Source organism: Furipterus horrens, unplaced genomic scaffold, assembly GCF_987537825.1.
Source record: "Furipterus horrens unplaced genomic scaffold, mFurHor1.1.pri manual_scaffold_10, whole genome shotgun sequence".
NCBI lineage: Eukaryota > Metazoa > Chordata > Mammalia > Chiroptera > Furipteridae > Furipterus > Furipterus horrens.
In genome coordinates this window covers 25,858,259-25,884,819 of record NW_028327180.1, presented here as the reverse complement: position 1 = coordinate 25,884,819, position 26,561 = coordinate 25,858,259, and the positions used below count along the sequence as shown (strand labels likewise).

The 26,561-nt window shown below is 36.3% G+C and overlaps 1 protein-coding gene across 5 annotated transcripts in view; it reads left to right on the top strand.

Moving 5' to 3' along the window:
* GRIA2 (glutamate ionotropic receptor AMPA type subunit 2) overlaps nt 1-26,561 on the top strand; it is a 125,983-nt gene that overhangs the window by 68,038 nt on the left and 31,384 nt on the right. For all 5 annotated transcript variants that reach the window (XM_090288801.1, XM_090288800.1, XM_090288804.1 and 2 more), the window contains exons 4-6: nt 1,949-2,145; nt 6,293-6,346; nt 10,561-10,722. In XM_090288801.1, the coding sequence (XP_090144927.1) occupies nt 1,949-2,145; nt 6,293-6,346; nt 10,561-10,722 (413 nt within the window). The remainder of the gene's footprint in view (nt 1-1,948; nt 2,146-6,292; nt 6,347-10,560; nt 10,723-26,561) is intronic.

Genomic DNA, 26,561 nt, shown 5'->3' with positions numbered 1-26,561 from the left:
TTATTTGCCAGTTTTAAAAACAATAACTTGGCCCTCTAGCATCCTTCACTGGCAACCAAATTTTTAAGAAAAGGAATCATTACAAATTATGGATTTAAAGTATGTTATGTATTTAAATCTTTTGCAGTTATTATTCTTATTTATATTCACATTGATTCATCTTTATTTAAAGTGATCCTTACCAAATTGGCTCCTGAGTCTTTTGACACAATGCTGATAGTTTTGAAGAGCTTCCTTGCTTTCTGGTACCACAAGATGTTCTAGGCTCATCTTATACACTCTTGGCCAATATAGAATCAATACCATTTTTAATGATATCTCTCAGGTTTAGAGAGTTTTTTGACAACATTTAGAATACACCTGTTTTTGCCATGATAAATAGATTTAAATAAATTTAGTACATGAATAAAGTTTCTAGAGTGATGTGATCGCACTAGGTAAATCCCACAATTTTTTTAAGTAAAAAGAGATCAGTGTTCTTTTGAGAAAGATGCAGGTCTTTTTGGAATCAGGAAGATGGCGTTATGAGTCCTGAGTTCTTTTCGGAGCCTTGATTTTGCATTGTTCATAAACCATTAATAGAAACAGAAGGATTTGAGTTGGCTGTGAAGATTTGAAGTCATGTGGAAGACAGTTTATGTACTGATTTTCTAAGTGCTAAACTGCAGATTCAGTTTAAGGAAATAAATTCCAAGTTGTTTTCCCTGTCAATCCTACATATGAAGTAATGTATGGATTATTAATAAACAAAAATAAAAAAACTTAAGTTACATGATACTATAAGCCTAGTTATGAATTAATAGTAACATTACTTACATTTGGGAAGTTAAGTAAATGTAACAAATCTGTGCTAGAAAACTAACCTCCTACCATCTAGTTAATAGGTGAACATGTTAATCCATATGGGATCAGTCCCAATAACAAAGCTGAAGGCTGAGGAAAAAAAACAACTTCTGAGTAGAAAAATAGGAGGCAATAGAGATTATTGGTTGTTAGACATTAATAAACCTCACATAGATTAATCTCAGTGAAAATGTACTCAACCTCTTCAGGATATTAATATGATGTGATAGACTATCATATATAAGGAAACATGCTTTTTCAACCTATAAGAGAAACAAATTTTTGTAATGTCTTTTGATTTCACTTGAACCAGAGGAATCTAATAAACAAAATAAACTAATGAGCAAAACAGAAGCAGAGACCATGGAAACAGGGAACAGACTGACAGCTGCCAGAGGAAAGGCAGGAGAGGGAGAATGGGGGAAAGAAGGGGAAGGGATTAGTCAAATAACATGTATAAATAACCCATGGACATGGACTGTGAGAGTGGGGGATGGGCTGAATGAAGGAGGGCAAAGGGGGAAAAATTGGGACAACTGTAATAGAATAAACAAGAATAAAAATAAATAAATAAAATTTACAAAAGATATTATGCCTTAGTAATATGCAAAAGATATTGAGAGAGCTAAAAGAAGGGGATACAATTCCCTCCTAAACTATGTCTCTAGTCATAACAATAGCATTTAGATGAAATTTTATGTGAAGTGGAAATAAGTAAATGTTTCTCAAGATCATAGCTGTAACTTTTTAGGAATTTCAACACTGAATTACTTGCACAAAGATGTCAGCTTTAAAAATATATTTACACCCTGGCCAGGTAGCTCAGTTGGTTAGAGAGTCATCCAAATACACTGGGTTGCTGGTTTGATCCCTGGTCAGGGCACATAGAAGAATCAACCAATGAATGCATATATAAGTGAAGCAACAAATCAGTGTTTCTCTCTCTCTCTCTCTCCCTTCCTCCTCTCTCTAAAATTAGTTAAAATCTTGATATATATATATATATGCTGTCAATTTTACAACACAATTCTGAGTATCTTTATTATTTGAGTATCTTTATTATTTGATTATCTTTATCAGTCATCATTTTTCCTTGACTTCCTAGGCTTATCAACACTGCAAGCTGTGCTGGATTCCGCTGCTGAAAAGAAATGGCAAGTGACTGCTATCAATGTGGGAAACATTAACAATGACAAGAAAGATGAGACCTACCGATCACTTTTTCAAGATCTGGAGTTAAAAAAGGAACGGCGTGTAATCCTGGACTGTGAACGGGATAAAGTAAACGACATTGTAGACCAGGTTTGCTATTCTCTGTTTTCTAAGGGCACTAAATATAGAATATACATGCACTGTCAGCATTTGGAATGGGTATTTGTGTAAGATGCTTGAACAGCAGTTTTTACTTTGTGGTTTATATAGGGTGCAGCAAAGATCATCAATTAAATTATCTCTGGCTTTAGTTAGCAATAGCAGATGGTCTTCAATAATGCTGACATATCAGACTAATCATGAAATATACTTGATATATAATTCCTGACTCATGTTTTACATGTGTTGCCCTAAGCTTTGATATTTTTCATTGGGATTCTAAATGTTAATTCTGTTGAACTTCTTAGAGATAAAGAAATAGACATGTATTAAGTGAAAATAAGTCTGAGTCCTAAGGGAAAAGTAAATAATTCATGAATGTTTTGGTGATACAATGGATTACTTCAAACAGAGTACAGTACCATGTGCTAAGGCTATATCGTTGTCTACGTGGGTTTATGTCTTCAGAAAAAGCATGTATTTATTTTTCCAAGATGTAATTTTTTGTCTTATTTGGCAGACTTTGTGTCACTATAAAACTGTTAATCTATGAACTTAAAATATGTAGGAAAGACATTCAGTCTGTGTTGATGTTTGAGAAGTAAGCTAGATACAGTCATTTGGGATGTTTTAAAGAGTAAGACAATACCAGTGCTAAGGTTGCTTTATCTGTGCTTACTAGACTACCCTGCTTCAGTTTAAGGACTTTCAGGATAAATAGTAATATATTATGACAAAAACAAAATCCACTGTGTTTATAGAGTAAATGACCACCGATAGTAGTGAAGTAGCATCACAACTTGCTAAAATCTCCTTCACTGGGTATCTGGGTTTTTTCCCTAGCTGATGTGTGTATGTGTATAATTTATAAATGCTTTTTATGCTTATAATATAGTTTATATTACACACATACAACATAGTTGATGCATATTACACATACATATATATGTATATTCACCCATTGCACTAGTAGCCATCTATATATATATTAGAGTGACTGCTAGTTCCTTGGAATAATATAGGATTGAAAGAAAAACACAGTTGAGTTTGCATGTGTTGGACTTTCTAGGCTTTGAGGAGAAAATTAGATTTACTAATTTGTATAACACAAATCATCTTGCAAATATAAATGTTGATGAAGCTCTAATGACACATAATAAATGGATCGCTCATAAGATATTGAATAATTGAATAATGTTATTTTCTTATATGACAGAATCATATGATGTATGCCAAAAAAGTGAATTGTGTAGTAGAAAAATCTTGATAAACTGTCTCAGGAGATGAATTTGGGGTTATTTTTAACCTGAAGGTCTTTTCTTCAAATGTGAACCTAAACCACTTATTTGAATTTATAGGAGAGTCTCATGTAAACTGAATTTTAATATTAGCCATTAGTCTTTGGTTTAAAAACTTAAGTATTCCAGAGTTATTATAATAAATGTTGGAAAAGCCTATATGGAAATAATTATTTCCAAAATTAGAAAAGAGAAACTAGAAGAGAAAATTGGAATATATGGAATGTTTAGAAGCAATAGGATCACGGTTAAATAAATATCTATTCAAAATGTACAGAGTATTCTTTACATGTGTACTATTTATATTTTCATAAGACACTCTTGAATGTATTAAATGAGTGTATACAATGGATAGTTGCATTATTCAACAAACATTTATTGAGGACATCCTCTGTGTCTGTATTGAGGGATCCAAAGAAAGGTAAGGAAAATGGTGTCTCCACTCTGGGAACTCATTGTTTACAGGGGAAGAAAAATGTACGTGTTTAATACTACACTATTACCAGTGATAATCAATGTGGTCTAAGAGCATGGAGGAGGAAGTACCTGTCTTAACATGAGTGGGATGATCTATGAAGAGTTCATGTACAGGTAGCATTTGGCTGGTTTGGATTCACTCATTTATTAGTCAATAAATTTCCCCAAGTGTCTAATGTTTACCATACAGGCATTCGAGTAGATTCAAAGCAGTAATAAGCAAGTCAGGCAAGGCCCATCAATGTGAATATTCATAATGTGTTTACAGAAATTAATGTGTAATTATGATAATGGCATATACTATGAATGAAAAGGATAGGCTCTTTTTCTGAATTACAAAAAGAGATTATTTAGATTGGGAAATCATGGAAGGCCTTCAAGAAATAAAGTTAACATGGCAAAAAGTGGAGTCAAAGTACATTTCAAAGAAAGGAAACACTATTTACTTACTCTATCAATACTTATGAGAGAGTAGAGATGTAACAAAATCTTACTTCCATAGTTGCTTAAACTTAGTAATAGAGTTGAACTTTGTTAGACTATGAGAATTTTATGATTTGATAAAACCTGGAGACATTATTTCTAGCAGAATTTAAGTAGAAAACAAATTCAGCCATGAAAAACATTAACATAAACTTCTATTGTTAGTACAATATTAATGGTTATTATAAAGCCAAGATATGATTGTTAGTATGACCAATGCTAAATCTTATAAAGATGCAGGGCTAACAAATTTTCAAATCCCGCCTTTCTATCAATGAACACTAAACTCAAGTAGGGACTACCAGTAGAACCATTTATACTATGTTTTTCCTTAATTCCTAAAAGAAAGCATTCCTGAAAGTAGATTGAATAGTAAGAAAAACTAAAAGATAAACAGCATGAAATATGAGGGACATAATCAACTCCATTCAGATGATGCTAATTAATGTATTTTTTCATTCAAAAGGAAATCTTACTTTCAAAATTCTCCCTTTAATAAAGAGGGTTCATTTTCTTGGAAAAGACAACTTAGGTGTGCTAGATAAAAACAGGTTAGAAAATAATATAAATCCTAACTCCCTCCCAAACAGCTACCACTAAATATCAAAGTGGCAGATGGTAGAATCCTTCCTAGGATTTTGCCTTTGCTTTTTAACTAAATGCATCACTTTGGAGCACCTGACTTTGCCTGGGATGAGGGAAAGTCAGGGAAGTCTTCTTCCAGGAGGTCACATTGGGCTGAGATTTACTGAACCTTAAGACTGAGTAAGACAAATAATATAGTGGTGGTGAGAGCTTTGCAAGTAGAGGAAACAATGTGTAAAGCCCCAAAGGGATGGAAAGAAGCCTTTGTCTGTGTGTGTGCAAAAATGCCAAGAGGCCCAGGAGTCTCCAGTGTAGAAAGGGGAAAAGGTGGAGCTGGAGAAGTTTGAAAGACCATTAAACTTTATAAGCACATGAAGGATTTTGACTTTTTATGTTAAAAACAATGGGAAGCTAAAACTGCAATCAAGTTGGGGAGGGGGCAATTGTTGAAATTTTTGTTCATAGCCCTGGCATTTCCTGCTTTCCATTAGTGTGACTATTTTCTTACAAACAAAAATTACATACGACTTTCTAAGTGTCAGGACTACAACATGGTCATTTTATCTTTTATACTCTCTTCATAATTGATATAGATCAGTGAAAAGTCAAATTGCTTCAGTGATGTCCAAAATTGTTGGAGCATTACCAAAATGACCACTTGTTCCATAATGCATTTATTTTACCATTGATTTTTGACTTAGATTTGTGGAGAAATTTTAGCTCCTCTGATACTTTGCTGCCTAAAGCTAGAAATACTAATGTTTATTGCAACTAAGCTATGAACACTTCAAGACTCTTAAGATAGGAATATTATTTTATTGATCCACAAAAAAATCCATTTATATAGATTTTTTAAAATTTATGTATGACTATAAACTCTGTGTTGATCCTTGAATGCAATGTGTGAGTATGAAATCTCACACATGTTGGTTTTAGCTATTTAATGTTTCATTTCAAAGACAAAAAACAGCTTTGTAGGGATAAAATTATGACATGGATTCAACATGGTTTTGGTTTTACATATCTTTAAATCATATGGCCTTATTTTCAGTATTTTTGTTTAGTTGTTGACTTTGAAAGATAAAATGTATTAGACACTAAAATGTACTGTCACTTTTTTTCTAAGAGAAATATTGTCTGGGTCTGGTAATTGTATTTTATCAAATATGAGTCATTGTGGAACATCAAAATCATAGATGATAATATTTCATTTTTTTGAGTCAGGTCATAACATTAGTAATTTTACATTTATATCACTAACACTTATTAAATAATTCTTTCTTTATCTTTGTTAGGTTATTACCATTGGAAAACATGTTAAAGGGTACCATTATATCATTGCAAATCTGGTAGGTGAATTAATTAATATTTATTATTCTAATGAAGATTCTTATTAATTAAAAAATCTTGAACAGGCAGCATTTATCAGTGGTATTTATAAAAACATATTTTGATTATATTGATTGACTAGAAGTGACAAAATATTTCTGAATTTATGTTTAGATTTACTTCCTACTCACAGATGCTAATTAATTAATGATGTAGAAATTATAGGACAATATTTGAAAAGCTTTATAAATTGTCATAGGATATGTATTTTCCTATGGGAAAATTTTCAAAAATATATTATATTAAACTGTCCAAATTTCCCCTTGTTTCTCACTGTAACTGTATTTTATAAATGTTATCCTTTGCCCATTTCTTTAAAGGTTTTAGCATATGTAAATCTGAAATAAATGTTAACTTGTGAAAATGTCTTAGTAAAAATTAAGTCTGGAAATATCCACATATTGACACATTATATATTATTTATTTATTATTTATTACTACTACATAAGCAACACGATGAAAATTGGATTTCTATAGCTGATCACTTTTTCATTAGGATTCCTATCAAAGATTATACTAAATGTCTGAGTGGTTAATTGTATATCCCTCTTTTAAGTATACAGAATCAATATTGAATCAATTTTGAATTTTTTCTAAATAACTTTTAGATCACCAATAAAATCAGCTTAAATCTTTACTGTTACAAAGGTCTGTGTTCTTTAAATAAGTATGATTTTGTGTGATTGAGGACATCACCCCTCCTTGATCTCAGAAAAAATGGTGAGAAAAAAGTGGGACAGAGGGAGAGAATGAGAGATTATTCTAAATAACATAAGAGGACAGAGGAAAAGTTTCATATTTATGCAAATGCAGATTTATTTCATGATTTCTGGAATATCAGATTGTTACATCAGAAGACATTTCTAGTAATGATGGAAAGAGGTAAGAAAAAATAAATTACAACCTCACAATGATAAATATTATTTTCACTAGAAGGTGGCAACAGTGACTTAGAATGTTAAATCTCAAAGCAACATGCTATTGGGAGAAACTGATTATTCAATATAAACTTTTGTTTGGCAATGAAATGGCTAACTACCGTAAAAATTGATTAGAACTTACCCTTATACTATGATATTTATAGGTTCTAAGTCACTCCCTACCAGAGAAGCAGGAGTTAAAATAGATTAGCTCTGTATTCATTCGCTTTAGAACCAAATTCTGTGCAGGAAACAGCCTGGACAGTCAGTCCCCTGTGTGAATCGTGCCATTTGATGAACAACACAGAGCCACATTGAAAGCTGCAATCTCTAAAAAAGTCCAGATGGAGAAGATTATATTGGAACACTGAGAAATAATGACAGAAGGTGGCTCATCAATTTGAGAGTTGATAGCTGATGTTTATATGAAAAAGGAGAGAAGGGTTTGAGTGACCAAAGTAAAAAGATTTAAAAAGAAAAAGAAAGTCCATGCTGCTATGATACTTCTAGGGAGGAATCTACCTAATATTTTCTCTGAATTCAAGTTTTGCTTTTCTTTATACGAACATTTGGTATCCTCACCATATGAAATTTCTTATGAATCAGTAAATTCAAAGAATCTGTAGTGAGCTTCAGATTCTGAGAATTTAGAAAACACTTGAAAATTTCATCAACATTTAAAATTGAATAATGCCTTCCACATTTGAAGGGCTTCCATCTTCAAACTCTTACTGGGCATGGCCCTGTTCCCTATTCCCTGTCCATTGTCTGGCGAATGTTAAAGTATGTGGTTGTACAAGAGAAAAATCCTCAGATTTTTTTGTTAATTTCCCCTCGGGAACTGTTGAGTGCTTGATTAGGCCCCCAAAACACAGGTTGTGATTAAGTTCCCGATATAGCATTTAAAAGGGTAAAGATGTGGTTCTAAGGGGACCCACCTCACATTCCTTCCAACTCTTCAGACACTGACAAAAAAGCATTACTACCCTTCCCACCTGCCTACCTTACAGTAAAGGTCACTCATTGAACCTCGCTAATTTGCCCTGAAATTGAGTGCCTTACTAATAAACAGCCAAGTATAATCAGGTATTTGAGAAAAAGTCTTTGCCATGGAGGATGCAATACATATAAACAAGAGAAGCAGGAATCATGAGAAAAAATTTTAAATTTGTAATTAGTATCTGCAGAGAAATAAGAGAAAATATATTATCTATACAAAAAAAGAAAAGGATGCTATGGGAAAGAAAAAAAATCAGAGAATGAAAAAGAGCTCTAGGAAGTTAACTTACTGTTTCTAAAATAGCAAGTAAAATTAAATGACTTGGAAGATAAAATTGAGAAAATCATCCAGATTAGGTCACAAAATAACAATGTAATATAAAATGGTGTATGTGTAGGAACTTGTAAGGGATTTAGATTTTTAATCTAAGGAGTATAATGACCAAAGAAAAATCATCGTGCAATTTCAGAGATCAATAGAAAATTTTAAACATTTCTGGCTGGTGGGAGGAAGCAGAAGTATGAAGCAGGTCACCTACAAAAAAATAATTAGAAATAATGAAAATAATAAAATTGTATTTTTCAGTAGAAACAATGAAAGTCAATGGAACAATCCTTCGGATTATGAAGGTTTCTACTTAAAATTCTATGCCCAGCCAAAAGACTAATCAAATGTTAGAGAAAAATAAAGGTATTTTTAGACATTCAACATCTCAAAGAATGTACTCCCAGTGTGTCTCAAGAAATTATTGACTCCAGCAGAAGAAATTAGTAAAAGATGACAAAAAAGTGATCAAGGAACCAGGGAACGACTCAGAAGAGCAGTGAAGGAACATGAGGGTAACAGCCGCAGAGCAGAGGGAAGGAGGAACCGATTCAGATCATATTTCCAGGTCTCCCGGAAATGAAATACTTTTTTTAAAAAGCTCATTTTTTAAAAAAAAAAAAGCTTTACTCATATAAACATAACAAATTTTCATGGATCAACTGGAAACAAATGAAGACAGGTATTAAAAAGAGCCACAGCAGTGATAAAATGAAGTGATTATTAACATTAGAATGAAATATTATTCAAGAAGGAAAACGTGACCCTAGAACAGTATTTGGCTTTGCTCTGAAAAACAGAATTATAAATATGAAAACAGTGGACATAAAAGTGGGTGAGGAGATAGATGATTTGGTTAAGTCAAAGAATTACATACTCATCTAGCATAAAGAGAAACTGAACAAAAATATCTAAAGTGGATAAATTAAGAAAAATGCAGAAATAAGGAGGTAAATACACAAAAACAAATATTATTGAAGTTGATTGTTTTGAAGCAGTTTAACTGGAGCATGAATGCAGCAGCATATAAAAGCTATGATTTTTGTTATGTACATATTTGTATTTTTTGCATGATTTTGAAAATAAGAAAAACCAAAATTATGAGCCAATAACAATGTAATTATTACTCTCCACATAAATAATATTAAAATATGATTTAATGTCACAACAAAGAAAAGTTTCTCCTATATTTTGGATTCAGGTTTTATTCACTCCTTATGCACTATAATGGGGAATAAATGTGTAAGGTGAAAATGTTTATAATTGTGACTTACTAACTTTTTTACTTCATCTTTGAGAAAATATACCCTCAATTGAGATACAATTTATGATAGCACAGCATTTGAAATCAATGGAAACACCGTGTGATATTTTAAATAACGACTGAATTCATTCTAATAATGCAAGAAAAAACTGACTTTTTAATTTTAACATATTTTAACAAAAATTAAATTTTGCGCTTAATGTGAAATTGTTTAATTGTTCCCCAAAATTATTGGGTATTGTGTAACTTCCATTTTCATTTAAAAACTGTTTATAGCACCTGAGAGAATGAACAATTTAAATAATAGAAATAATTTGCTCACAGTGTTGAGCTCTTGGAAAAGTAACTTGTTACCAAGTATCTGCAACCACTTGGTGGCGCTTTGTGGGAGATGCAATAAATAAAACCCAGTCCTTATCCATGAAAGATTTCTCAATGGAGAACTTCCCTGTACATACAACCAATAAGCAATCATTGGTTAAGGACACACTATGTTGTAAAGATGATGTTAGGTGCTGGTGAAGAATTCTGGCTGGTGAATACCGAAAACGTTTACTGCAAGTTTTTATCTCTCCTTATGTTCTTGAAATTTGTAAAATTTCAAGGCATAGACTTATTTGATAAATGTCAAGTTCTATTTGAAATACATGTGTTCTTGTCTTCTAGGGATTTACTGATGGAGACCTATTAAAAATTCAGTTTGGAGGCGCAAACGTCTCTGGATTTCAGATAGTGGACTATGATGATTCCCTGGTATCTAAGTTTATAGAAAGATGGTCAACACTGGAAGAAAAAGAATACCCTGGAGCACACACAACCACAATTAAGGTATGTAACCACCTGCCAACATCTGCATCTACATCTACATTGATATCTAACCGCTGGCTAATAGCCTGTTCTCTGGGACACTTTAGGAAAAAGATAAAAATCTCAATTTGTTTTAGTGATTAAAAAATAAATGTAGTGCTTTATGCAATCAGACAAAGACTCTCTGAATGCTAAGTGCAATGCACTGCTCTGATGTAAGTACTATCCAGACTGCTCTTTTATTTTCCATGGGCTTGGACACGTTGAGGTCTTTGACTGTTTATTTGGTGTATTTTATTGTATATGCACAGATTTAACTCCAAACATTAAGTATTTCTGCTGTTGATAGGAAGCTATTTTTCTGCTAGTGGTCACCTCAAGAGCAGAGATAAGTGTAAAATCTAGCAAAGAGTGGGATGAGCAGTGAGTGGAATGAGATGATGCCCATTCTTTGTGAAACTAGACATGAAATTTAAGAGCAAAAGTTGCAAATTATTTTCAAATGTAAGGTGATTTCATTTGTTTCTTTGTGGATTATAAAGCAGATTATGTATGAACCAGTCAGGGTTTGTACTGTTTCCGTTGCTCTCGCAGTTAGTTATGTTTATACATCACATATACCTTTTGCATTGTTTTTCTGAACATAATGGAAAAAGCAGATATTGATGTTGGCTTTACGTTTGTGTCCAGCTATGAGATTGGTTCTAGATAAGGATTAAAAGCTTTGAAGTTCTCAACTTTTGGATGTATAAATAAATCCTATTAATTTCAAGTCAGATTTAGAAAAGCATCCCCCATAGGATGTTAAAGAATAACCCAGAGTTCATTTTTTTTTTTTTTTGATGAATCTTGTTACCTTTGCCCTTCACTTTTTTTTTTTCAGATTTAATGTGTTTTATTGATTAAAATATTACATTTGTGCCCCTTTCCCTTCCCTCTGCTCCCCTCCACCCAGTGGCCCCCTCCCTCCAGTTGTCCCCCCCTTTTAGATTATGTCCATTAGTTGTGCTTACAGTTCCTCCCAACCTCTCTCCGTCTATTCCATTCCCTCCTACCATGATCCTCAATTCCTATATCATCTCCCTCCCTCTCCCCACTCCCCCTCCCTGTTGGCCTCCCCCCACTATGTTTCCCTTACCCACAGTTCCTTTTCCATTCTCGTTGCCTATTTCGTTTGCCTTTGTTTCATCTCCCTAGCTTCTGTTTTTTAAACCAGTCCCTTTAACTTCTCATATAACAGTGGTTTGGATCTAATGAACTCTTTCAGTTTTATTTTGTCCTGGAAACACTTTCTCTGTCCTTCTATTCTGAATGACAATTTCGCTGGATAGAGTATTCGTGGTTGTAGGTTTTGGATTTTCATTACTTTGAATATTTCTTGCCAGTCCCTTCTTGTCTGTAGGGTTTCCCTTGAGAAGTCAGCTGCTAGTCTAATTGGGACCCCTTTGTACATAATTCTTTTCTTCTCTCTTGCTGCTTTTAAGATTCTCTCTTTATCTTTAATTTTTGACATTTTGATTATAATGTGTCTTGGAGTGGTTCTCCCTGGGTCCAGTCTCTTGGGAACTCTCCTTGCTTCCTGGATCTGCAAGTCTATTCCCTTCCCCAAGTCTGGGAAGTTCTCCTTTATTATATTTTCACTCAATTTTTCAAGTTCTAGTTCATCTTCCTCATTCTCTGGCAAACCAATGATTCTTATGTTGGGCCTTTTATAGCTGTCCCAGAGGTTTCTGATCCTCTCATTGTTGCTTGCCATTTCCTCTCGCTGCATTGGTTGACTGCTTGTTCCTTCTCCATATTCCAGTTTGTTGAAATGGACTCTGGATTCCTCACCATCTGTCTCGTATGTGGTTTTGTTCCTTTCGTTATGAAAGTTTTTCGCTTCTTTCATATCTTTTTCCTGCTCTTTTGTGAATTCTGTAAGCCACCTGATGACAATGGCCCAGAACTGAGCCTCTGACAGGTTTCTTATCTGTTCATCTGTCAGGTTCTCTATCTGCTGCCTGGTGAGTTGTGTTACCGGGATCTCTATAGTTGCCTGCCTCATTTTGACAGATGCGTTTTGTTTTCCTGGGCCGGCTGTCGGGGGCAGGGGGCAGTGCCTGAGTACCCGTCACAAATCAGCGACGCCGGCGCGACCTATTTCGCAGCTCTGTGGTGCTTTCTGTGGGGGCGGGGGTCCAAGATGGATTCACACAGTTATTCAGCTAGGAGACCGGGATCCGTCCTCCCGCCCCCCTGGGCCTCACTGTTCAAGGCGATGCTGCGGCTGCTCCCCAGCGCCCGGAGTCGCGCAAGCCAGGGGCTTGATTGGAGTCGCGCATGCCAGGGGCTTGATTACCTCCAGGATTTTTCGCCGCCCCGCCCCGCCGCTCCGCAAACAGCTTTGCCTTCTTTAACTCTTACCTGCCCAAATGGCACCGCTGGTTTATAACTTCATATGTTGGGCTTCCGTGTAGCTTTATTTTCTGGAATTTCTAGTTATCCTTTGTTTTAAAGTAGTTGTATTCCACTATAGTTGTAGAGGGAGACCTAGCGTGTCCGTCTAAGCCTCCATCTTGGCCGGAACCCAGAGTTCATTTTTTCTCAAAGCTAGGTGACTTCCTGCTTGGTGGCTTTGATTGAGGGTCAGTATACATATTGTTTATAACAGTATTGTGGGCCTGTGGGACTACTGTCAGAGACACCTAGTTTTCCAGTCGGTATCAGTGTCTCCATCTGTGCTCAGTGGAGGTCAGGCTGCTGGCCCAGTTCTATGGCACTGCCAGCTTCCATCGATTCAGAGATGGTGCCATTTAAGTTCTCCAGTGAAGAGTGCTCATGGCATTTAGCCCCCAATGAAACAAAAGTACTCTTTCTGAATACTCTAATATTCATCTTGTTGCCTCCCACTGCTGCCTGCTGGGAGGAAGCAAAATGAGATGATTTGCTTTCTTGTGGAAGTCATATCATTATTCCTGTTCCTGTGTCAAGCATGAAAATGCAAAGCGATTTGGGGGGTGGGAGAGATCTTGGCAACACATTCTCTTAAAATTTCTGCTAAAACCCAGCACCAGATTTCACTCTGTTGAGAGCCTGCCTGGTGCCCTTTCTTTGCTCCCTTCCTGCTGTAGCATTTCACTCCTGGCTGCTCCTGCCAAGTGTCAGAGAGATGAGGATGGCTCTTCATTGTGGGGAGCAGCACAGAGAACAGGCTTCTAGGTTTAAAAGCCTTGGCCCTGACGCAGTGTTGGAGGGTTCTCGTCTCCACAATGCAGTAGTGGCTGTTAATACCCAGGCCGACGTGAAGATTAAACATTTACAATGAGTTAGCACATCTTTAAAAACATAAGTGCCAATAGAAGAAATAGTTTATATGACTTTTTGAAGCCTGATAAAAATCACAGAACATTTGTGAGAGAATATAGCTTTGATGGCTTTGGGTGTGAGTTCATCCTAACACAAACAAGAACACAGTATTGTTCATGTACTATAGGACTAGGAACTAATATATATATATGAAATCAAAGGCAGGACTACATTATATAATCCACAGTCGAATGAAAGAGATAAACATGACAATAAGCAAATATACTAGGAAATGATGCAATGATGCATGTAAAGTATGCCAGCCCCCTGCATATGACTAGGCCAGACCAGGGAATAGGGAGCTAAGGAAGGCTTTCTGAAGGTGGGACATCTGAGCAGAGCTTTGCATGTGGCTGAGCAGGAGGAAGAACATGGGAGGTGCCCAGGGAAGTGCAACATATACAGAGACTAAAGTGACACAACAGCGTGACACGTTCAGCGACACTCAGCGTTGAGTCCCTGCAAACTATTCCTGGAACAGTCTTTCCATCTCGGTTGATGGCAACTCCATCTTTTTGGTTGTCTTTTCAAGCAAAACTTGGAAATGTCCTTGACCTCTCTCTTTTCCTGGCAACCCGCATCCAGTCCTGTTCGCTCTGGCTCACTCCTTACCACCTCTACTGTGACCCGCCTAAATCCGACCCCATTGTCTCTCTGCCAGGACTTTTGCCATGACCTCTTGCACTGGTTTCCCTTCTTCCACACTTGCCCCTCTATTTCCCATGTATGTGAGCCTTTTAAAATATAAATTAGAATATGTCACTGTTCTGCTCTAAGCCCTCCACTGACCCTCTGTTTCACCTGAAGTAAGAGCCAAAGTCATTCCATTAGCCTTCATAAGGCCCTAAACACTGTCTCCTGGGAACACATGACCTTCTCTCTTAGCATGTGCCCCAGCCCTCTGCCTTGTCACTCTGCCTCAGCCACATAGGCCTTTTTGCTCTTCCTTCAGCACAAAAGGCACCTTCCCACATTAAGGTCTTTGTGCTATTTCTTCTTCTGAAGGATTCTCCCCTTAAACATCTCCATGGCTAAGCCTCCTGCACTCATTAGGTCTGCATACAAATGCTGTCTTCTCAGGAAAGCCAACAGCAGGTTCTCTGTTTAAAACTGCAATTTCTCCCCTGTCAGGGTATGTCCCATTGTCATTCCTCTGCTCTGTCTTGTCCCCTATTTCCTTTTAGTGTACTGTAGTTATAATGAATCTATTCATTACATTGGGAGTTGTCTCTCTTCTCTCTCTTGAAAGTGGGTGACATGGGAGTAGGGGTCCTGTTGTTGTTTGTTCACTGATGGATCCCAAGCTCCTAGAATAAGTCCTGGGACATAATAGCTGCTTAGTAAGGCTCCCATGGCCAGGGACAACAGAATGGGGATTGACTCTGGGAGTGGGGGCGGGGGGCAGGGCACGGGAGAGCAATGGGAAAAAATTGGGACAACCGTAAAACAACAACAATTTTAAAAAGGCAGAAAAAGAAAATAAAGGCTTTCTGAATGAACCAATAGAAGAAAGCAAAGGCACTGTGCTAGCTCCTAGTAGAAATGCCTAAGTTCTGGCAGCAAGAAAAGGCTTCTTAGAAGAAGCAGTACAGATTCAAAACCTGAAGGAGACATGGGAATTAGGAGAAAGAAGGGTCAATGGCTCCAGAGAGAGGGAATAAGATAAGTAAACTTCCACGTGTGAGGAAGATACAAGTATTTCCACAGGGCTAATGGTTGGACAGAGGTATTTGAAGGAATTCTCAGAACTAATGTTTAGAAATCTGCAGGATCCAGATCTTGTGTGCCTGTGGAATTTTTTGTATTATTCTGAGAGCAACGGGGAACTACTAGAGGTAACTGATGATCATGGTTTTGATACTGGAAGATTATTGTGCCTGTCACAGTGACAGCAGATTGCAGGGAGCGCACGTGATGACAGGGAGCATTTCGTAATATATCGCCAACAATCTAGGCAACAGTGATAGTTGTCTGAATTGTGGTTGTGGCATGAGGGTGGCAGGAAATAAATGTATTTTTTGCATTTGCCAGTTCTTTCAATCACTTTATTCATAAACTAAATGATTGCAGAAGCATAACCATTCATTTATAACATATTGATAAAATTTAGTTGAGAGATATTTGAGGTTTAAAACAGAAATCTGAAAGGCGGTCTGTATCATTTGTGTATTATCGGCCCCGAATCTCATACAGTGGTTTGCACTGAGTAAGCACATAATAAATATTTGTTGCAGTGAAGATTAATAGAATGAAAAATATAAATACATTGAAACTGTCAAATCACTGAAAGACAAAAAATAGGTAATTATCATTGCTATACTATTTGGTTTAAATTTCTGTTCTAGTATTTGTTATGTTCTTTTATTCAGCCATGGCTGAAAAGTCACATCCTTTACTTGAGGAAATGTAAGATACCTAGCAATCAGACCTGAACTATCAAGGCACTTGGATTTAAGTTGCACAATTAAAACAGGCATTTTATTTTCCTTATTTTTTTTTCAAAAAGAGGCAGATTATAAGATGATTTACAAATATTCCTATGCTAAGATAGATTTTTACTGGACTGACATTTGTGTGGCATTTAAATAACAGATTTCACACAAGAATTTCATTCTACTCAAAGAACTTTAAAGCACAGACTCAAATTTTCTTAATTGCTGTCTTAAGAAAGTTATTAGGCCTGTCTGAAAATAGTATAATCTTTTTCAGTTGAGCAATTAGCATTGTGCATTAAGTAGTACCCTGGTGGCCTGATAGAATGAATCCTGCTTCTTAAATGTTCTGACCGACCAAAACTACAGTGAGCACATTGGATTCCCTTACTTTTGATATTAAAGCATTTTGCAATACAAGAAACTAGAGGCTTGACATGTTTAGTTCCTTATGTTTTGTAGTTTAAAAAATGTGTGTATGACTGAAAAAAAACCCATAAAGTAATAATTTGCTATTGATAAAATTGTGTCTCATAAAAATAAATTTTAAAATTAAAAAAATTTATTCTTGAATTACAGTTTACATCCAATATTATTTTATATTGGTTTCAGGAGTCCAGCATGGTGGTTAGACAGTCATACACGTTACAAACTGTTCCCTCGATATTTCCAGTACCCACCAGGCACCATGTATCCTTATCCCAGTATTATTGACTGTATTTCCTATGCTGTACTTTCCACCCCTATGACTGTTTTGTAACTGCCAATTTGTACTTCTTAATCCCTTCACCCCTCACCCATCCCCCAACCCCTCCCCTCTGGCAAAGACCAGTCTGCTCTCAATTTTTAAAAACTGCTGCACTTTTGAAATATGTTACAGCATTAAAAATAAAAGTGCATTATTATTTGTAATTGCAGGATATCTAGGTTCATCTCATTTCCAAATTTCTTTATCTCTAAAGTGAATTATTGTAGGTGATCTATAAGATTTCTCCCAAATCTCTAATACTGTGATTACATAAAGAGCCAGTTCAGGCACCCAAGAAAAACTACACTAATATTTGTAATTTTTGCTGAATCTATGTCAGGCTTAATAGTTCCTCTGTCTCTCAAATATTGTAGTGGCTTGCAGGTAGTCATCTCTGACCTCTAACTGCCAAAATCAAATCCTCAACCACCCTGAAAACTATTTGATTTACTTTTCATAGATTATGAAAAATGAGAAAATTTCTCTTTGTTAGAAGATTTCCAGGAAGTGGTAAGAGTCAGGTGGAGGAATTTATGCAACCAACAAGAGAAAAGATATGCTTTTAAGGAAGTCTTTATCCTACTCTGGGTTGAATCAAAACCAGACAATTTGTTGATTTGAGTATCTTCTATCTTGGTGGATCTGATTAGTTTTATCTGAAAATTTGAATTCTTAAGTGAATTAAAAATTTCAGAATATAAAAGGCTTGGTCCATAGCAAGATTTCCAGGGTTACCAACTGGAAATTTTAGGCATGAATATGCTGTTTTTAATGTATTCTTTTTACATGAAGAGACTTGGATTAAAAATATCATAATGGGTTAAAAATTATTTGTATTATTATTTATAAAGAATAATAAAGGATGTTAATTTTGGTTTCTTGCCAACAAAGCAGTCTTCTCACCCTTGGAAATGTGATACAGCTTGTGTGCTTACTAAAGATGTTGAATATTTTAATTTTTCAACTGAGTTTACTTTTTAAAGCAAAACTGAGCAAAACATATAGAGATTTCCCATATACCCTCTATGCCCACACATGCATAGTCTCCTTCTATATCAACTTCACTCACAGGAGTGATAAGACTGATTAGAATTGATGAATCTACATTGGCATATCGTAATTACCCAAAGCCCATAGTTTACATGATAGTTCACTCTAGATGTTGGACATTCTACAGGTTTAGACTAATAACATGCTTCCATCATTATAGTTTTATACAGAGTATTTTCACTGCTGTAAAAATTCTCTGTGTTCTTCCTCCCACACTCATCTCCTAGCAACCACTGATGTTTTTTACTGTCTCCACAGTTTTGCTTTTTCCAGAATGTCATATAGTTGGAATTATACAGTATGTCATCTTTTTAGATTTTTTTTTGTTTGTTTAGGAAATCCATATTTTTAATGTGTTTTATTGATTATAATATTACATTTGTCCCAATTTCCCTTCCCTCTGCTCCCCTCCACCTTGTGGCCCCCCTCCCTCTAGTTGCCCCCCCCTTTTAGACCATGTCCATTAGTTGTGCATATAGTTCTTCTCAACCTCTCTCTGTCTATTCCATTCCCTCCTACCATGATCCTTAATTCCTATATCATCTCCCTCCCTCTCCCCGTTCCCCCTCCCTGTTGACCTCCCCCCAATATGTTCCCCGTACCTATAGTTCTTTTTCCATGCTCGTTGCCTGTTTAGTTTGCCTTTGTTTCAATTCCCTAGCTTCTGTTGTTGTTTCTTGTGATGCGGTTTTCATTTTAATGTTCATAGTTTTGATCCTCCTTCTTCTAAACCAGTCCCTTTAACATCTCATATAACAGTGGTTTGGATCTAATGAACTCTTTCAGTTTTATTTTGTCCTGGAAACACTTTCTCTGCCCTTCTATTCTGAATGACAATTTCGCTGGATAGAGTATTCGTGGTTGTAGGTTTTGGATTTTCATTACTTTGAATATTTCTTGCCAGTCCCTTCTTGCCTGCAGGGTCTCCCTTGAGAAGTCAGCTGATAGTCTAATTGGGACCCCTTTGTACATGATTCTTTTCTTCTCTCTTGCTGCTTTTAAGATTCTCTCTTTATCTTTAATTTTTGACATTTTGATTATAATGTGTCTTGGAGTGGTTCTCCCTGGGTCCAGTTTTTTTGGAATTCTCTGTGCTTCCTGGACCTGTAAGTCTATTTCCTTCCCCAAGTTTGGGAAGTTCTCCTTTATTATATTTTCACTCAATTTTTCAAGTTCTAGTTCATCTTCTTCGTTCTCTGGCAAGCCAATGATTCTTATGTTGGGCCTTTTATAGCTGTCCCAGAGGTTTCTGATCCTCTCATCGTTGCTTCCCGTTTCCTCTCTCTGCACTGGTTGACTGTTTGTTCCTTCTCTATGTTCTGGTTTGTTGAAATGAACTCTGGATTTTTTTCCCTCACAATCTGTCTCATATGTGGTTTTGTTCCTTTCGTTATGAGTGTTTTTCACTTCTTTCTCATCTTTTTCCTGCTCTTTTGTTAATTCTGTAAGCCACCTGATAACAATGGCCCTGAACTGAGCCTCTGACAGGTTTCTTATTTGTTCATCTGTCAGATTCTTCATTTGTTGCCTGGTGAGCTGCGCCACCGGGATTTCTATAGTTGTCTGCCTCATTTTGACAGATGCGTTTTGTTTTCTTGGGCCGGCTGTAGGGGGCAGTGCCTGTGTACTCCTCACGACCCAGCGACTGGCGGCAATCCGCAACCTTTCTCGCTGCGCCGTGGTGCTTTGTCGTCACAACCCAGCGACCGGCGCCTGTCCGCAACCTATTTCGCAGCCCTGTGGCGCTTTCTTTGGGGGCGGGGGTCCAAGATGGATTCACACAGTTCTTCCGCTAGGAGACCGGGATCCGTCCTCCCGCCCCCTGGGCCTCACTGTTCAAGGCGATGTGGTGGCTGCTTTCCCCAGCGTTGGGGTCGCGAGCTGCCGGGGTTCGACTGCAGCTGGGATTGTTCTCCCTGCCGCTGTCCCAGGTGCGACCGCAAACAGCGCCGCCCCCTTTCTCTCGTCCTACCTGCCCAAAGGGCGCCGCTGGTTTATAACTTAATACGTTGGGCTTCCGTGTAGCTTTATTTTCTGGAATTTCTAGTTATCTTTTGATTTGAAGTAGTTGTAATCCTCTTTAGTTGTAGAGGGAGACCGAGCGTGTCCGTCTAAGCCTCCATCTTGGCCGGAAGTCCTTCAGATTTTGTTTTTAACTTTGTATATTCACTTAAAGTTCCTCCAGGTGTTTTCATGGCTTTGTAGCTTATTCCTTTTGAGTGCAGAAAAATGTCCATTGTCTGTATGTAAAATTTATTTACCCACTCACCCACTAAAGGGCATCTTGGTTGCTTCCAAGTTTTGGCAATTATGAATAAAGCTGCTATGAACATCTGTGTGCTGGTTTTTGAGTAGACATATGGTCTCAACTCCTTTTGGTAAATACCAACCAGTGCAATTGCTGGATCATACAGTAAGAGGATGTTTAGTTTTGTTAGAAACTGCCAAACTGTCTCCCAAAGTGGTTATACCATTTTGCATTCCCACCAGCAATGGATGAAAGTTCTTGCTGCTTCACTAGTTTTGAGTTTTTATGAAGATTGTGTGTGTGTGTGTGTGTGTGTGTGTGTGTGTGTTTTGTAGTTTCAGAGGGCACATTCAAAAAGCTTTACAGGAAATTAAAGATGACCTTATCACTAACAGCTCTTTTCCAGTGGGTAGACTGCAGCTGAATTTGAAATTAAGCCAAGTGAATAATTTTACATTTATAATATGTTTCTTAATACTATTTTTTTTTCTTGTGGCTCTAGTTGATTCTTAGACATTACCAAGAATCTTTTTAAAAAACTTTCTAAAATTCTTCTTTTAGGCTTACTTATTTTTCCCAGCGCTCACCAATTTTGACCCTGTTGTAAATTTTGTAGAATGAAGAAACTGAGCATTACATTGTGTAAGGTTATCTAGAGAAATACCATTCAATGTATAATACTTTTATTTAACTAAATAATTGGTGCTATTTTAAAAATGAATATGAAAAGTTTACCAGGCCATAAACCTTTTAACTACTCAAAGTATGTTACCTGAATCACACTATTTTTAAGGAAATTTAAAAACTGGTAATTAGTATGAACAATGATGATCAAACACATTTACACTGTAATGTTACTGCAGGATTTCTCAGGGCCTTTAATATACCAATGTGAGAATCATTTTTTGAACTTATTGGATCACAGACTTTTGTAGATCAGGACAGTGGTTTTCAAAACACTATAAACACAAGCTAGCTTTATATCAGGATAGATAGTAATACAAGGAAAAAGAAGACAAAATGCTGGTCAATAACTTTGATCTTTAGCATATTTTGCTACTCACCCAGCTTCACATTTCCTGTAACTTTAGCCTATTTGATGTGTAAACATCCAACAAAGGAACCCATCATCCCCTTGTGCATGAGAAGTTTCCTGGACTCTAGACTTTCTGTTCTAAAACTGTGACAGCCCCTGGCAAATCAGGACAGTTGTTCACCCTCATTATCCCAGAAACACAGATTTCTGGATTCAAATTTCACCTTTGTCATGTAGTTTTGTGACTCTGGGCAAATATAAATTGATAACTTAAAATTTTCTCCTATGAAATTGGAATAAAAATATTTGTTGCAAAGGAATTTTTTTTAAAAGAGTTCACTAGGAAATTATCCAGCTCAGGTTTGGCACATCCAGAACTAGGTCAACATGATTGTTCTCTCTTTTCCTCACCTTCTTTGCCAACACTCCTATGGCATACAGGAGCCATTGCTCTCCTTATATCATTGATCAGAAACCTTGGACACAGATACTTTCATTAGTCTGACTAAGGCAACAGAGCAGTAAATGATAAAATCTTCTTATGCTATATGCAAAGCTTTCTCAACTGTACTCAACTCAATTTCAAGTGTCAAGAAAAACTTGGAAAGTGGCCATTCATAGGAAATTTGGTAGCACTTCCTAATACCTAAAGTCTAATATTTATTTTTTGAGTGATTTTTTTTTCTATTTAAGCATGGTGCAAATAGCAGATGTTTAGGAATAGGTACTATATTACGATAACCAGTAAAATTTATATTTTAGTCTACTTATCCTCTTTGTATGTTCATTACATTTTAAAGGTATATAGTGCTGCTTTTAATTTCCTCTTTTCTTGGTTGTCAGAATTTTTTCTTTTTTTTTTCTTTTGGTATAAGTGGTTACAGTAATGTATTACTGAATAATGTATGATAACTAGTGGGCATACCAAACATATTTAAAACACATTTTATTTTGTTTTAAAAAAATAAATATTAAAAATACACATTAAAGTGGGGTATAAATGCATTTGGAAAATGGACCATAAAATCATTCTCCCAGATTTCTTCTTAAAGCCTAGATATTTTGTGATTGTGATATAACACTGCAAATCATAATCGCTTCCACTGAAATATAAATTTCCAACTCAGCTGAAGAATTTCACAGAACATAAACATCAGAGCAGAGATGATGCATTTGTTTTCAAAGAAAGAGATAGTTACATTACCATCATGTTCCCTTCAAATTAATTTACATCTAGCTTAGGGAATGGTAGAATAAAGCTGAAATATTTAACTATCCAATCAAAATGTGAACATATTTGTTTAGAAAAAGAAATGAGCCACATATGCAGAACATAAACAAAATGGAACTCTAGATATAGAGGCTGTTGATTTTCTCTTGGCCCAGAATTGGGTTTCTATGATTGTGATTTTTAATTCAAAATGATAATAGGCTTTAGACTTGATTAGATTTGAGCATTTGAAAAGGTTGAAAGGATTTTTCTTCTTAGTGTGCTCATGCTCTGAATCACAATTATAACATGCCCATGGAACTTAATGGTTTTAGTTCATTCAAACTAATCTTAATTTTTTATGTAGTTCACCAACATTTATAGGCCTCTAAAACACTTAGAAGATGGTTTTATAGATGTTTCATAGTAATGTGAACAAGCTCACTCAAGGAAGACTTTGGCTTTTAACTGTCATCCTAATTTTTTAATGCGAATTGCAATACTTTTTAAATATCTAGTTAATTCCATTTAAGTTCTGTTTTCTACTTAGTGACTGAGCTTTTATTGTGAGAATTACATTGGTAATGAAGTGATTGTTGTATATGAAAGCAAATTAATCTGTTTTCTTTTTCCTCTAAGGGAATAAAAACAAACATGTAAATGAGGCAGATAAATCTTGATTGATAACTCTTATTTTTCCAAGAAGTCTTTTCTTAAGTAGATATGATTTATAACAATGCTTTTGATATAATACAGGTTTTTCCTAAACTGTATATGGATATTATAAAACACTTGGAAAATAATATAATCATGTATATTTCCTCCCTATTATTAAAAGTTTTGTTTATTTTTCTTTCTCTTTTTTGTTGAAAGGATATAAATGTTTTTAAAGTCAGTCTCATTTTTGTAGAAAAGCTTTTAAATGAGTTGTAATAAACTTTTGACTTATTTTAAAATTATCATCGTTCACATTGTTATATAATCTTTATTAGTATCACTTTTTAATGACTGTATAATATTTTCTCAAGGCAGAAAGGACAGTTTTTAACATCCCTTTAACTGTTAGCAATTTAGGTTGTTTCTAATTTTTGCATATTACAAATAATACTGAAATTAATTTCTCTGTATGAAAATTCTTTGTATTAGAAAATGTTTTCTTAGAATAGGCTCCCAGGAATTGCATTTTAAATCTAGGACTATAAGTTTCCTAAATGGGTTTGTAACATATTATATTTTGCTAATTTCTAATATACACAGATTGAAGGAAAGGGTTACAGATTTTGAAAAATGTGGTAATGGGTTTTATCTAGATCTGTCTAGTTCAGGTATTTGTAGGACACTCCAGTGCAACCATCCAGGAGATAATCCAGATATGTGAAGAAGGACTGACATATAGGCCTGCAATTACATTGCTTAACTAGCACAGGAGAAGAAATTCCAATAGGAAATTTTAAAGGTAAATATAAATACCTTATTACAGTTAACAGTACTAAGTGACAGTTCACATGGCTTTCGGTTCATTTTCTCTTTTTCTTCCTGCCAACTTTCCCATTGAATTTTGGTTCACTTATGTGATAAAATGAAAGCAATTCAACTGAACTAATTCATGCAGATTAAGTGAATGATAATCTCACACTACACTTTTTAGCATTGAAAATGAAGGCTTAAAAATTTTTGAATGCAGACAAATATCATATGAATTCACATAAATGTGTATTCTAAAGAATAAAGTAATAGAAATGTACTTATAGACTCAGAGAATACACTAATGGTTGCCAGAGGGGAGGGGCGTTGAGGAACTAGGTGAAAAGGGTGAAGGAATTAAGAACTACATATTGATAGTTAGAAAATATAGTTATGAGGATGTAAAGTACAGCATAGGAAATACAATCACTAATATTGTAATAACTATATATGGTGCTAGGTGGGTACTGGAAATATCAAGGAAAATACTTTGTAAAGTATATGATTGTCTAAGCACTATGCTGTACACCTAAAACTAATACAAAATATGTAATGTAAACTGTAATTTAAAATTTTTCTGGATGTATGGAAGGATAATTCATTCCACATAAACCATATGCTTATTTGCCTTATTTAATATCTCATATTAAAACAACAAATAAGACAGACATCTATCCACTATCAGACCAATTCATAAAACTGTAATAGTATGAGTATAGTGCAGTTATCTTTCTATATATCTTTTCACTGGACTGGGAGAGAATATGAGTCCCATAAGGACAGGGCCCATATCAAGATCTCCGACTCTTCCTCCCTCCCTCCCTCCCTCCCTCATTTCCTCCCTCTCTTCATTCCTTCTTTCTTTCACCCTCCATAAGACTCTTCAATGTTCCCAGCCTTGCCTTGGACTCTAAAAATTTAGTAGTGACAGATAAGTCAAACAAGTTTTCTATTTCTCTAGAGTAAATAGTCTAGTAGGGAGGAAAGAAGAAGTAGGCAAATGAAGAATGCATGAACAAGGCACTCAGGTATTGGTAGAGACTATGAGGAGAATAAACAAGATCCTGTGAAGGAGAATGACTGACAGTGGGCTGGGCGAGAAGAGCATCACTGAGGAAGTGATGTTTGAGCACATGGATGCAATTTAAAGCCATGGAGGAAATGAGATCACTTAAAGAGAGCAAGGAGGGTTAATGTGGAAGGACAGATTTAGACACTCCTCTTAAACTTTCTTATGAAAGAGAGATCCAAGATGGTGGCAGAGTACCTGGATGTTACATTCATCTCCTCCCAGGACCAAACTGGAATTACAACTAAAATATAGAGCAATCAATCTGAATGACCAACTGAAGACTTGCTGAAGAGAGGTCTTATAACCAAGGAATTGCAGACGTAGCCACATAGAGACTAGAAGGAAGGACAGAAAGGTGAAAAGGGATGGCCCTGCTACCATGGGTGGTGGCTGAAATTCTGGATAGATATCCCAGCTGCAAAGGTTCCCCTGAGAAGCATGGGTTCTCAACCTCATGAGAGGTTCCCCAGCCCAGAGGCCCAGAGCTGAGAATAGGAACCCACATAACATATGGCTGTGAAAATCAGAGGGGATTCTGTTTGTCAGGGAGAGACAAGTCTGCTAGAGAAACAAGCACTTTCTTAAAGGGCCAATGCACAAAATCCCATTCACAGCCACTCATCCTGGGCTCCAGCAGAGGGAGAGCAGAGCAAACTAGAGGCATGTGAGGAGAGGTTAGAGTTTGTGGCTCTTGAGAGCTGAAAGGACTGCTGCAGGACCCCTGTGCTGAGTACCTGTCTCACACCACAGACGTCATCTTTCTTGGGTGGAGCACTCCCCTCCCGGCATCATCAGCCTGGCGGGAGGCAACAGCTCTACCTGTGGACTCCTTGTAGCACCACTCTGTGGGGCTTTCGCCCAGGTGTAGAGGTCTGGTCAGACTCAGGGGAAGTGAGTGACTGAGTTATGTGGCCTCCGGGTGGGGGCCCTTCCCCACTTCCTCATGAACTTGACTGGAATCTCCCCCTCACAGGAGGTCAGCTAGCCCCACTCTGCAGGCTCACAGTGGCCCCACAGTTTTGATTCCTAGTGGCTCTGTCCCACCAAGGTCTGGGCAGAATCTGTGACAGACTGAGTTGTGTGACTCTGAAGCAGGGACAATACCCCCAACCCCCAACTTTTTCCCAAGCCTGACTGGTACCTCCCCATCAGGGATGATCCACTAGCCCCAAGTTCCCCACTACCAGTGGCGGTGCCATGCTGAGATCTGGCTCCTGGCAGAATCTGGGACAGACTGACTTGTGTGGATCTA